Source organism: Colletotrichum jinshuiense, chromosome 4 (assembly GCF_051148585.1).
Source record: "Colletotrichum jinshuiense chromosome 4, complete sequence".
NCBI classification, from domain to species: Eukaryota; Fungi; Ascomycota; class Sordariomycetes; order Glomerellales; family Glomerellaceae; genus Colletotrichum; species Colletotrichum jinshuiense.
The window spans coordinates 1,389,298-1,403,439 of record NC_139311.1 but is presented as its reverse complement, the minus strand read 5'-3'; the positions used below and the strand labels follow the sequence as shown (position 1 = coordinate 1,403,439).

Genomic DNA, 14,142 nt, shown 5'->3' with positions numbered 1-14,142 from the left:
ATCGAACCCGCCCAAGACTAAGAATATGTGCTTTGTAGGCTGTTGTTTATATACAAAGTGCAACTTGCGCAGGTACAGTCTTTTGAAGCCGAAGAAATTGCATAAAATCAATGAAAGAATTTACATTGCACATGACATTGGCTTTAGATCCTACGATATGTGAAGCAAATGAAATAGACTGTTTCTAGACTGGGGTATCGGCACAATATACATGACAGTTTGTTCTTTTCAAATGCATCGCTGTAGCAATTGTTCTTGACGCAACTCCTATATTCCATCCAAATTCTTTCAACCAATGTGATTTTAAGATGGACTTGTCAGGAAGTCTTATTTGCCCTTACAATTTTGCGTTTCCTATAATCTACTCGTCCCAGATAGTGGCGACAACAGCGCCAGTGAGGGTGACCTGACCAACCTTGCCGCCCTCGGCCTCAGTGATGATCTTGCCGGACACAAGGTCGCGCTTCCAGATGACAACGGTGCGGTTGTTCTGGTGGCCGACGGCAATCAGATCACCGGCCTTGTTGATGGAGAACTGGCGAGGAGACCAGCCGCCAGAGGGGGCGAGCTGGACCAGCTCGAGCGTGCCATCCTCTTTGATGGCGAAGGTGGACATGGTATCCGAGTTGCTGGTGCCGAGGACGGGCGAGTCACGGAACGAGACATCGCGGTTGGAAATAATGAGGAATTTTCCATCAGGCTATGTGCAAAGAAAAACCGTTAGCTAAGAGGTCCGCTCCAATTACAAAGCCGGAAGCAAACTGCGGCCGAGCCTAATCTGGAAATAAGGCCCAGAGTTTGATCTGCACTGCTGCAGGTTGCATCGCTAATGGGGCTCGCCAGACACAGGGAAAGCAACAGGTAACTCACGGTCATGGCAATCTCGCTTGTAGGGGCCTTAGTGGCAGGATAGTCGGCGTTGACGGAGGGGATGGAGAAGACCTTCGTGAAGGCAAGGCCGGTCTCCTTGTACTCAACGCGGTACGAGTAGATGTTCTGGTCGAGCTCGCCGTTGAAGAAGAAGAAAATGTCACCGTTGGCCATGGTCCTGAAGACGCCGTGTCGAGGGCCGACGCCGGGGCCGGTTACCAGGCCGTCAACCTCCTTGATCGGGGCAATGCTGGTCGGGTCCTTGCTGTAGACGCGGACCCGGTCACCGCCGAGGTCGGCAATCAGGACATACTGGTTCTTGGGGTCGATGATGACATGGTGCAGGTAGCTGGTGTCCTGGCGGGAGGCCACCGGACCGGGCTGCTCCAGCGTTGGGAAGAACTGCTGAAGAGGACCCGTGCCAGGGAGAGCGCCTTTGTCGCCCAGGGCGAAGACGCCAACGGCACTTCGGTTGCTGCCGAAAAGTAAGCTTGATGGCCCCTTGAGGTTTTTTCTCCAAAAATTTGCCGGGGTGTCGGGTGGGGGGCGTAATGGGGGGCGCGATGGGGGTCGATATTAACATTGGGGGAGGTGGTGAGCCCTCGCGTGCCGATTGGATGTAGGAAATGAAGACGGGGGAATGGTTACCCCTACGGGATAACCATCAACGGCAAGGAAATTGACTTACTATGATGCAGAGACATAACCACGCGCACCCGACTCAGTCGTGACGATCTCGCCAGCGACACCGCTAAATGGCGCCGAGACTCTGGCGATACGGGCCAGAGCGCCTCCATCCCCGATGGAGAAGGAGTTTAGGGAGCCGTTGGGAACCGAGTTGGAACCCCGGTCGAGGCAGTACAGCACCCTGTTGGCAGAGTCCAGGGTGAGCCACGCAGGATTCACATCACATTCGGCCGTCTTGGACGAGACGGATAAGCTCTGGTTGGCGCCGGATCCCGTCAGTGAGAGGGTGGTGACGTTTCCGCCCGAGTCTGCCGCGTAGAGGATAACGGCGTTGCAGGAGGCGGCCCAGAGGGCGGACCCCGCCAAGATGTTTGTCAAGGGAGAGGTGCGCATGGCGAAGGATTACTATCCAATTGTGTCGGGCGGGAAATGATGCGCTCGATTGGGCGCGAAGGAAAGGATGGGCAAATGAGTGGATAGGGTGTAATGAGCGAAAGTGGTGATGGATAGTAAAAGAGGCAGGTCGAAGCAACCGAGAGGTGGGTAATCCGGGATTTTAACTGCAAACGAGTTTGTGATGGATAAATAAAACGAGTGAAATTGGGACTTCCGTCCTTGAGTCTGAAATGAGCGTCGTGCTTCTGTTTGCTGGTCTGCCAAGGTGTGCAAACTCGTTCCTTTGGCCAGCATCATGGGCCCCTTTCAAGGGGATCTAGAACGTGTTAATATACTATGGTCAGAACGATTCTGGACGAGAGTCCAAAATGGAAATCAAACTGCCAAGACTTTCCCAAAGAACCGGTACCCACGGAAATTTCAGGGGCCTTTCGGATTTGTGATCTCCAATGACTCGTCCGAAGACTGTTTAACAAGATGCATCATGGCCAAGACTTCGATAACTATAATAGTCTATAGTCAAACTCCGCATTTCAGCGCAGAAACTCTGCGGAGTGGGGGCCAACACACTGCTTGAGTGCTGCACAGCTAATTTTCCCGCGTACTTTTCCTCTCTTCTGGCTCTTGCGCCTTTTCGCGCCACAATGATAAAACCTTAAAAAACGGGCGCCGGGATAGTCGGTAGTGCCGAATAGGGGGACGGTGTCCGGTTCCAGACTGACGGCCTCCGGGGCAGATGGATCCAAGCAGGGGTCTGCCTGCTTCATAAGGCGAATCGCCCGGACAAGGTTTTACGGATTGAGTAGGTCAGAGGCTGAGCAGGTCAGCGCCAAGGCTGGATCAAGAAACAGGTTGATTGATATGATTAAAACAGCCTGATCTAACCCTTTCCCTGGCGTCCATAGCCAGGGGGAGAGGGGAGCCGCCAAGATGGATAGCAAGCATGCAAGGAGGATCTCTTGACATGAGACGGAAATCGAGGGTAAGTCAACCGGAGAGCCGAGACCGAAAAGCGGCTTACTGGGTGGGCTATTGATGGGCCATTGATGGGCCGTCCCATATATTCTCCATCAAGTATAAGATGAACCCCTTGGTTATCACGGTACTTATTGTTGCTTCTAGCCTCACAGTTCACCTCTTCTGGCCACTTTTTGATCCTTACATTCGTTTCTTACTACCGGGCTGTACTGCTCTGTATATACCACAGCCATGGATTCTACACTCTCTTTCAGACGCTTTGCCGTCGCTTCACTCCTTTGCCTTTCTCCCGCTCTTGTCAGCGCCCAGGCCGAGAACAAGGCCGCTGCGCTGCAGTCCTGCCTGACCACTGCTGGCGTCCGCAACGTCATCAGCACTGACGCCACCTGGGCCGCTGAGACTACTGGTTTCCAGAAGCGCATCAAGGTCGACCCGGCCGCCATCTCCTTCCCGGAGAACAACGACCAAGTCGCTCTCTCCCTGGACTGCGCTCGGAATGCCTCCACCTCGGCTTCCGCCCTCGGCGCTGCCCACTCCTTCCAGGCCTACGGCTTCGGAAACCCTGGCAGTCTTGTGATCAGCATGGCTGCCTTCAACTCGGTGACCTTTGACACGGCCACCAACCGCCTCACCTACGGTGGCGGCTCTCACGTCGGCCCCGTCCTCAAGTACCTCTGGGACAACCACGGCCGCCACTTCCCCCACGTCCGTGGTGCTCACGTCGGTCTTGCCGGCTCCAGCATCGGTGGCGGTTACGGCAGCTCGTCTCGTCACCTTGGCACTCCCATGGACAACCTTGAGTCCGTCGAGTACATGCTGTACAACGGTACCATTGTCAACGCCGGCAAGGGCTCCGACCTCTTCTGGGCCGCCCAGGGAGCTGGTGCCTCCTTCGGTATCCTCCTCTCCGTGACCACCAACACCCACAAGCCTCTTTTCGAGAAGGCCATCAACTTTACCATCGCCGCGGGTAACCTCAACTCTGAGGCCGCCGCCAAGGCTCTCGTTGCTGTCCAGGACTTCTCCGTCAGCAGTGAATGCCCTGATGAGCTTGCCCTTCGCTGGACTTTGAGCGGCCCGCCTTACACCGGCACTGGCTACTTCTACGGCAACCCCGCCGAGTTCGATACCATCATTGCGCCCCTCATCGCATCGCTGGATGCCATTACCCCTAACGCCACTGTCCTCCAGAAGACCGAGCTTCCTTTCTGGGACATGGAGGTCGCCGTCGCCGGTGCCGGCATGAACCAGCCCAACGGTGGAACCCTCGGCGGACGCTCTTTCTACACTCAGGCCCTTACCGTCACCACTGACAACCCTCTCACTGTCGAGCAGGCCAAGATCCTCTACGAGAGCACCACCCTGGCCTTTAACCGCACCGACCTCCGCAAGTCCGGCTTCCTCGACCTCTGGGGCGGTGTCTCGCGCGACATCGACGACGCCGACACCAGCTACGCCCACGGCAAGAACTTGTGGCTGATCCGCTGGGAGGCCAACTCGGTCGATGTCAACAGCTACCCCGCTGACGGCACGGCTTACATGAAGAGCCTCATCAAGCCCTTCGAGAACGCTCTTGTTGCTGGCGGCGCCCCCCTCCGTGGTTTCGTCAACTACGCCGACACTGAGCTCACCGAGGAGGAATGGAGCTCCCGTCTGTACGGCGCCAACTTTGAGCGCCTCAAGCAGATCAAGGCCGCTGTTGACCCCGAGGGCGTTTTCTCCAACCACAAGCAGGCCATCCCCCTTCCTTAAGCGCGCATAGGAGTGTGTCGTCGGGAGATCATAAGATATACGAAAAGTAGATAGAAAACTGAGGATTATACCTGAGATTGTGGCTATCAAAAAGAAAAAAAATGTTTATCTTTCAATGTGGTCCTAAGTCTTCCGAGTGACCCTTGGGTTTGAAAATGTGACAATTGAAACATGGTTTTGAGGGCTTGTTCATGTTTGTAAACTTGGTGAAACCAGTTTTACAAAATGCCCGCCCGTTCAGGGTCCCCCTCGGTGGCATGCATTTTTGCCGTGCTAATTACGTGTGGGGTCAAACATAGCCTTCTCCAACTTCCCCCCCTCATTCCATGCGGGGTAATCTCAACGTCCATACCATAGTAACACCAAGTGGAGGTCTTCGGGCGACATTCTCGCGAATCACTATCAGCCGGCTAAATCCAACTTGTGGAGGCGTGGGGATCAACCACCTCAATCAACTCAGCCAGAACAACGAGACGGTCATAAATATTGAATCTACTGTCCCTGCCTCGAGTGTGTATTGCCTCCCGTTCCTGGGCTTTTCACTGACACATCCACGTTGACGATATTCACAATGCCTCTTGTCCGGAATCCCATTCTTCCTGGGTTCAACCCGGACCCCTCCATCTTGAGGGTCGGAGATGACTACTATATCGCAACATCGACATTCGAATGGTTCCCTGGCGTACAGATTCATCACTCCAAGGACCTGGCAAATTGGGAGCTCGTCACCAGGCCCCTCAACCGCAAGAGCCAGCTTGATATGCGCGGCGACCCGGACAGCTGTGGTGTCTGGGCCCCCTGCCTCACGCACGACGGTGAAAAGTTTTGGCTCGTTTACACAGACGTGAAGCGCAAAGACGGTTCTTTCAAGGACACCCACAACTACATCGTCAGCGCACCGTCTATCGAAGGCCCCTGGTCCGACCCGTTTTATATCAACTCCTCCGGCTTCGACCCCTCGCTTTTCCACGACGATGACGGCCGGAAGTGGTTCGTCAACATGATGTGGGACCACCGCCGCCGTTTCCATGCTTTCACTGGCATCGTGCTTCAAGAGTTTGACCCTAAGGCTGGAAAGCTTGTCGGCCCAAAGAAAAACATCTTCAGAGGAACTGACTTGGCTCTGGTCGAGGGCCCGCATCTATACAAGCGCAACGGGTGGTACTACCTCCTGACTGCCGAGGGAGGAACTGCGTATGAACATGCGTGCACCCTCGCTCGCTCGCGCGATATCTGGGGTCCATATGAACTTCACCCGCAAAAATACGTTATCACTTCTAAAGACGCGCCCTTTGCAGCACTACAGCGGGCCGGACATGGAGATGTCGTGGATACGCCTGACGGCAAGACATACATGGTTCATCTGACGGGCCGCCCTACGACGCAGAACCGACGATGTGTCCTGGGCCGCGAGACAGCGCTGCAAGAGGCGTATTGGGGCGACGATGACTGGCTTTACGTCAAGAACGGCCCTGTTCCATCATTACATGTTGAAGTTCCGGGAACGAGAGATGACACGGCATATTGGGCGGAGCAACGGTACACATTCGAGAATGGATTGCACAAGGACTTCCAGTGGTTGCGGACGCCGGAACCCGAGCGCATATTTTCCACTGAGGGCGGAAAGCTCACTCTCATCGGGAGAGAATCCGTTGGGTCTTGGTTCGAGCAGGCGCTGGTTGCCCGTCGCCAGACGCACTTTTCCTATGACGCCGAGACCACCATTGATTTTTCACCGACAGACGAGCGAGAGTACGCGGGGCTGACGGCGTATTATTGCCGTTACAACTTTTTCTACTTAACCGTCACAGCCGACGACGACGGCAAGCGGGAGCTGCTGATCCAGAGCTCCGAGGCGTCTTGGCCTGACGGGGAGCTCGCTACTCCTTTTGCGGAGCCTGTTTCGCTACCCGAGTCTGGCAAGGTGAAGCTGGCGCTTAAGATCCGCGGGGCGAAGCTCCAATTTTACTATGCTCTTGATGGAGAGGAGTTGAAGGCGGTTGGCCCCGCGTACGATGCGTCCATCTTGTCCGACGAGTGCGGCGGGCATCAGGCACACGGCAGCTTCACTGGTGCTTTTGTTGGTGTGGCTGCTTCTGATCTGAATGGAACAGCGAGGACTGCTACATTTGATTATTTCATTTATCGTCCTGTGCATGACGAGACTGATCGTTATGAGATTTAGCAATACCCCACGGTGGCGCTGCGAGAGGTATCTGGATCACGCTGTATTTAAGGTCTGAAATTTTGCAATATATTGGCAATGTCAAATAGCCAAATAGCCAAAAAGTTGAAAATGTAAACTTGGCCTCTTACAGCCACGAAAGCATTGTGTATGAACCAGGCAGAGTAGAGTTGAAGACACGTTTTCTCACCATATTCAAAGTTGGAAACACAGCTGAAAAGAACCCCTTGTGTTATCTAAATCATAGATGCGAAAGAAAAAAAGAACTTGGGGAATTGGACTCGGTATATCGTGTTGTGCGTCCATGCACTTTTGTCTTCATCATTTCGTCATCCATATCAACTAATCCTAATGTACAACCTGTATGTTTACATCTTAATGAGTTATTTCTCATAATATTCTTAGAAGACCATACACAGACGGCCCTGTAGCTGCTTTGACAAATAATGCTCGGCCATTTCGTTGGCTTGATCAACGCTATATGTCTTCTCGATGTGCGTCTTGCAACCGTTCTTGGCATGTAGCTCAAGCATTTCCCTACTGCGTTCGGGTGTGCAAATCAGCGCACCTCGAACAGTCTGCTCTTTAAAATTCAGTGCGAATGAATCGACCTCGAATGGTCCATCAGCCGGAAGGCCCACATCGACGAGAACGCCCCCCTTTCGCAGGAACTGCTGTCCAATTCTGACAAGTGGTCGTGCCTCGGTGTCGATGATGATACGGTCGACGCCAGGGTTGGTATCGTAGAACGAGGACTGAAGCTCTTCAATTGCCTTTTGTTGAGAGACTTCGGTGTCGAAGAGGTATGTGCGGTCAGGCTTGAGATGCGAAGGGACATCATTAGCCAAGTCCAGTCCCTCTTGTCGGTTGTCGATCGCAATGACTTTATAGCCTAATGACTTGGCGTATTGAACTCCCAGGTGTCCCAATCCGCCGATCCCAATAATTGCGAGCCATTGGTCCTTTTCTGGCTTTGCGGCACACAAAGCGCCGTAGATAGTAGCACCAGCGCAGAACAGAGGTGCCGCTTCAGCCCAAGGAATCGACTCAGGAATCTTGGCTACTACTCGCGCATCGGCCTTCATATATTCCGCGAAGCCGCCGTTGACGGTGAGACCCAGCATGCCTGTGAGGTTGTCGCACACTTGCTTTCCTTGGTTACAGGAATTGCACTTTCCGCAGCAGCCGTAGGTATTGATGGAGCCTACACGGTCGCCGACTTTAAGCCCCTGCTTGCCTGCCTCAGATCCCAGCTTCACGATCGTGCCGGCGGGTTCGTGGGAACCAACGAGGCCTGGCTTGGCGCCTGCGGATTCGTATACGCCTTCTTGTACTTGGAGATCGGTGTGGCAGTATCCTGCGGCGGCGATCTTGACGAGGACATCGTTTGGTCCAAGGTCCGCGGGAACCTTGATGTCTTTGACTTCGTAGCCTTTGTTGAAGTCTTTGATGGCTGCAGCGCGCATCTGCTGGGGGATCTGGTCCACCATTTTGAGTCGATGACGATAAAGTTGTATAATGGGACGGATTTATGCAATGCGAGCAAGTTTCAATTAAATTCGAAGTGGTCGAGTTCGATCGTAGTACAGCTCTGACGGATGTTTACTTGTGAACGAGAACCCTTTCGGCTAGATGCCTTTGTATTGAATTTATATGCTCAACGAGTGGCCAGTCTGCTCTGGCTCTCTATCTTTTCCCAGCGTCATCCAGTGCTCAGCTGCGGTGTTACATGCAATGTTGGCGTCAGAGCATTCAATGTTTGTTACGTCAATGCAGGTGGTTTGATGGACCTTACATCTTCATACTGTCATAAAAGCGGATTTATCAGAAACGATGTGGACTTTTTGTGGCTCGGAGGCGATTGTTGGGTTCTAGATTAAGCTCCATCGGATTAGCACCACTAGGCATTAGACAGCGTCGGGTGCTTCGACCTACGCCGATTGATAGAATTGCCCTTTTTGAATAAACTTCAAAAATCAACGTTTCTGAAAGAGCAATTCCCAAAAAGAATCGCTATTTAGGTTCAAAACAGCAGTTCGAAGCACAGGCTCAAAGCATAAGCTTAAAGAACAATCATGAGGTCAGTGAGGCAAAGATGACATGTTAAAGTACACGGCCGGTCCCTGTTACCCACGTGCTTAGTCAATAATAATGCTTAATTTTCCCCCTTTTTGAACTGCCAATGATGCAACCTTGAACTCATTGCATTCCCATCATATTGAGAGCACAGATCAATGATTGGTGTGTTGACTTTTCTGCATCTTCAAGACAAACTAGAATAGCGGATTCAACCCCACCGAGTTCCACCAAGTGGACTACAAACCCGACTTGTCTCCGTGATCGAGATGCTGATGGCATCAACCTACCTAAGTGATGCACATAGGGCATGTGTAGCAAGATTGAATTATCAAGTTCACCAACATCATTAGCTGTTAGTTCCAAAGAACGGTGGGATTGATGGATTGATGGACTCCAAATAACAGACACAAAATGAACACAGATGGAAGCTCGTTGTAGAGTCAAAGTAGGTTTATTTTAACGCTTCATAGTATGTTAGCATTACGGGTTTCCCGTTTACAAAATCCATGGGCACAATGAACGATCTTGAGACACTCAACTGTAGGTATCATTGGTTCCATATTTGGAAAGGCACTAAACGCATGGATGTGCACGCAAAAAAACAGGTGTTAGACGGTAGTATTATTTACTAAGGACTATACACTTTCTTAGGTTTTAAGAATGGCCAGTAGGTCGCGAAGTATTTGTATCATTGCGAAGAAGACCAAAATAGCCTATTTTCTTTAATGATTAGGCATACGACAATGACGGGCACCCGAAAAAAAAAAAGGTCAAGATAATGCTGATATAGTGATAGCCTTCATTTCCATGATCGATTCGTTCTCGAGGATACAGCAAATCAGACAAGAAAATCAGTCAGTTTATGTAGTAAGGTTGTCGAAATGTAAGATATGTCCAAGTTGTAGCTTCGGCGCCGGGTAGGTTGCAGTGTCACACCGGAACTGCTCAAGTCGATGTTTGGGTCTGAGGGTCTGCATTTGGTAACCTGCTGTATACACATAATACTCTATGCTTGCATCGCCCGGAAAGTCTTGACCTCCTCCCTCTTGTCCACGGGACGACTGCCAGGGATGAAACTGACAGTGTTGTCACGAGTGCACCAGCAAGCACCAGACGTGCTATCGAAAGGTCAACATTCGTGAATGAATATGGCTGGGAGGTTGTTAATGGACTTACTTTGCCGCACACCAACCGTCCTGGCCGCCGAGTGACTTGCAAAGCTGCGGGCAACCCTGCTCCTCGCCAGCAGCACAACTTCGGACGCAGTTACTGGAGAGAAACTCTGTCAGCTAAAAGAACCACTATCAAGGAAAACTTTTGAAGCTCCTTACCCATTTAGACAACGCCCGGATGCGCATCCTTTGAGCTCGGTCTCGTAGCATTTTGATGAAGGAGTAGTTGCACGCCCGTTCCATCCGGCAAGGGCACCAGGAACACTAGCAAGGGCCAGAATGGCGACGGTAATTGAAGATCGAAGCATTGTAGGTGTTGAAAATATGAAAAACGAATGAATGTGAATTGAAGGGAAAGGTGAGTGTGGTTTAGATTGTCGTTCAACTAACAAGACTTGTTGACTATATATCATGATGATCCTGATGTGGTAATAAAATAGAGTTGGTAAATATATTGCCAAATTTCTAAATTCTTTCAGTAAAGTGTTCCATATTAGTCAGGATGAACTCTCAACGGCTACAATCAGTCAAAATCGGTACAGTCTCCTCGGCTACGGAGCTTTAATAAAATAAAACGGCTATTAATATAGGCCCTGTTTGCAGGTGAGTCCAAATAAGCGATGATTTTGTTTCTTAGATGCCCCATGACAAGCTCAACCATGACTTGGCTTCCTGGCGTCCCGCGTGTATCTGGTGGCCTAACTTGGGAAACCCCACATGCGGATTATAATGCATTAACTGTGATCCCCGTCATGAACGCCCAATCCAGGTCCCCTGGTTTGTGCAGGCTGGTGCGAAGGGCCGTGTTTGCAACGGAGACCAGGGCCTCTCCTTGAGGGCAGCGCCCTGTGTGCGCATGGCAAACCAGAGACCCGGAGCATATGGTTGTTACAACGGGGCTTGTGGCGACGATGAGCGCGTTTTGGCAACGCTACAGACCATATCACATTGAAGATCTATATACAATCATTCGGGAACGGGCGAGAAAACGCTCGTTGTTCTAACTGCAAGATTGATGTCTAGGTTGTGTAGCAAGGCCAAAAGTAGGCAAAACGAAACTCGCAGTATCCACTGACTTTCTATTCCATGCGCTAGTAGATTTTAACATACAGAGATCTGCGAAGGCAGCGGCCACATATTTCCGGTCATCCAGGCCCCCCTGCGTACAGTGTACAGATATATTTTTCGGCGACCTTCGTGAGCATATCTGGTTCGGAAGTTCAGGTGTTCCGTAGGCAGGTCACTGTAATTACCCATTACCAGCACTGTCGGAAGCGCTGTGCCCACAACCACTTACACTGCAATACCTAGCTGGTCAGCTTACCTAATCGTACAGTGTTGTGTGGTCCACATTGATCCTCATGCGCTAGCAAGGCACCCATGAATGCCCAGATACTTCTAGCCGCTGCGTTCGTAATAGATACGGGATTAATTTAGGTTCTCACCATAGTCGTGCTTGAGCGGTAACCCTTTATCTAGACGACAGAGAACTTCAGTGGCAACTTCTCTGTTTCTGACCGTCCTCAGAAACGAAAACATCTTGGAAATACGGGCCGGGCAGGAGTGACTGTTGTCACTATCTTTAATGGCTAATAGTACAGTATGTTTGCGCACTTAACTGCGTGGTTGTCGGAATTAATCTGTGCGCTGTTCTCGCGACGACGGCATGCAATCATGATTGCTATCTAAGCATCATGCTTGTCCTCGCTACGTACATTTTGTCACTGTCGAACAGCGCCAATAATATCTTCATGGCATTTGATAGCTTCAACATCTCTCTTTGCCCGCTTATAGACATTACTTTTGCAGTTGTTTCGTCATTTGAAATGGAACCACCAATCCGCCGACCTGCAAGGAGATATTCGAGGAGCCTCTATGTGTATCTTATGGCCTGCGACTGGCGATTGGTGACGTGGACATTGGGCACCTGGATGATCATCCCCGGCCCGGCGTGGGGGGCTTTGGAACTATTAACAGAGCGAGGCATGAATCCGGCGGATGAGGCTGCATCAGTTGGCACGGCTCGCGAGGTGTCTCGTGCTAGACCTGGCATATATCGCGCTGAACTATTTCTGGTTCATTCCACACAAACTAGTAGTGCACTATGAATCTCGTCGGCAGGCAACTTTTGCGATAGGCCCGTCTTCATGGGTGGCCGGCCCGAGCAGCAAACTCCAGTTCCGTGACAGGATTGATGTTAGGGCCATGGACGGTAAGCCATGCGCGACGGAAAAGGTCCAGACTTTCCGACAACGGGGACAAGTCATGATTATTGCCCTTTCCGTCATTTTCATATCTAAAACACTAGAATCAGATCCCAAGCCAACTTCATTCAGCTGGGAAACTGACAGGCCAATGTCTCAGAGCATGAGCGCTGCGATCAATCACCCCATGCCTCCCACGCCTGACGCTTTTCCAGAGGATTGCAGCGACCATAGGGGTTCTCGCGCCAAAACCATGGAAAGTTATACATTTTAGCCTTGGATAAACATGGCTCAGTCTAGGCATTCCCTATCTAAAACCAGGCTTAAAAATTCGAACTGTGTTGTCACCCGCCTGCCTGGATGCAAAGCCCATCATGCCTAGACCAGATTCCCTCGGGGAGCCTCCAGTGCACGGTGCCCTTGCCGCAATCGTTCATGTCTGCTAATCCGTTTGCATAGAGATGGACAAACCTTAAGCACCAACAACTTTAGCCCAAAACGACTGACTCAGACAATGATTGGACCAGCTACAAAGCCACAGTTAGGACGGCTTGGACAGGCACCATAGGCTTCTCCGGACGATTCATCGTATCTCTAAAATGCCACAATGCTTAGGCTTGAAGGCTTGCCCATTATCCCCTTTCTCATGTGTGCATAGCTAAATTGACAGTTCAAGATTATAAGCTCTCGTTTCATGGGACACCTTGTCCTGGCGTACTGCACCGCTGATGGTATTAATCTCATCTTGCCCAACCTTCCTGATGTCAAAGCTCCGTCCGCGAGAGTCGAAGCTGGTGCCGATCTTGAGCTTGAGCAGCCGAGTGTCAATTGCCAATATTCTTTTGTCTCTCTTTAAGTTACACTAGGCTCCCGCGTGCAGCACTGCAGCATGATCGCATTCAAACCCTGCATGACCTAGTCTCAGGAGGGAACCGTTCCCTCGGATCACGTTCCATCAGAGAAGAATGACTTTGCACTGGACATTACATCGACTTCTTGGGTTGGTTTCTACCCCGCTTCAACGTCGCCAATTCAGAAACCGTGCTGACCTCATTTGATAGCATCGTCGCGGTATGATCGAGGTTGACGTTGACCCGAACCGACCTCGTCGCATCCTCGTGGTCGCCATCTTCTTCTTGTGCATAACCTGGGTTGCAGTTCCTCTGCGCATTTACTCGAAGATCTTCCTCTCTCGCGTCTTTACCTTCGATGACAAGCTTATATGCTTGCTGCAGGCCGTGTTCACAGCGTACCTGGTCACTGAGATTATCGGTGTTCTACACGGCACGGGAAGCGATGCCACGGAGATATCGACTGAGGGTAGAAGGATAGCTCTCCAGGTACGTAAGGGTCATGGCTTCAATCGACCGAAGCATCGCATTTGCGGCTGGGATACTAACCGCAATTAATCAGCTTTTCTTCGTCGGCGAAGTTCTTTACCTAGTAACGACAATCCTATTGAAAATCTGTGTCGGCATCCTCCTTCTCAGCATTGCTATTGTCCCGACGCACATTTGGATCCTACGCTTTCTCCTTTTCACGACAATCCTGTTCGGTTTAATGTACCTGACCCTTATCATATTTCAGTGCAAGCCCGTTCATATATTCTGGGAAGAGGGGCCCCGGACGCAAGGCCGTTGCGTGGAAAATAGTATTGTCCTGGGTAGCACCTACACAGCGACAATACTGAACTGCATTGCGGACTGGACCTTTGGCACTTTGCCGCTTTTCATTGTTTGGTCGCTTGAAATGCGAATGAAGACGAAACTATCAGTTGCTGTCCTACTGAGTTTCGCCTCAATGTATGTTGGTGCAATAC

At 51.3% G+C, this 14,142-nt stretch overlaps 4 protein-coding genes across 4 annotated transcripts; 2 read left to right on the top strand and 2 right to left on the bottom strand.

The window, feature by feature from the left end:
* Window positions 1–361: 361 nt before the first annotated feature.
* On the bottom strand, window positions 362–1,950 carry EsH8_IV_000353 (Lactonase, 7-bladed beta-propeller-domain-containing protein; the record flags this gene model as incomplete). Its single annotated transcript, XM_083265243.1, has 3 exons — window positions 362–700; window positions 871–1,345; window positions 1,559–1,950. The coding sequence occupies 3 exons, from the start codon at window positions 1,948–1,950 to the stop codon at window positions 362–364; spliced, it is 1,206 nt and encodes a 401-aa protein (XP_083124138.1).
* A 1,212-nt stretch (window positions 1,951–3,162) lies between these two features.
* On the top strand, window positions 3,163–4,683 carry EsH8_IV_000352 (uncharacterized protein; the record flags this gene model as incomplete). The annotated part of the gene is made up of 1 exon (XM_083265242.1): window positions 3,163–4,683. The coding sequence occupies one exon, from the start codon at window positions 3,163–3,165 to the stop codon at window positions 4,681–4,683; it is 1,521 nt and encodes a 506-aa protein (XP_083124137.1).
* A 571-nt stretch (window positions 4,684–5,254) lies between these two features.
* Window positions 5,255–6,868, top strand: EsH8_IV_000351 (glycosyl hydrolases family 43-domain-containing protein; the record flags this gene model as incomplete). The annotated part of the gene is made up of 1 exon (XM_083265241.1): window positions 5,255–6,868. The coding sequence occupies one exon, from the start codon at window positions 5,255–5,257 to the stop codon at window positions 6,866–6,868; it is 1,614 nt and encodes a 537-aa protein (XP_083124136.1).
* A 401-nt stretch (window positions 6,869–7,269) lies between these two features.
* Window positions 7,270–8,358, bottom strand: EsH8_IV_000350 (uncharacterized protein; the record flags this gene model as incomplete). The annotated part of the gene is made up of 1 exon (XM_083265240.1): window positions 7,270–8,358. The coding sequence occupies one exon, from the start codon at window positions 8,356–8,358 to the stop codon at window positions 7,270–7,272; it is 1,089 nt and encodes a 362-aa protein (XP_083124135.1).
* Between the last annotated feature and the right edge of the window lie 5,784 nt (window positions 8,359–14,142).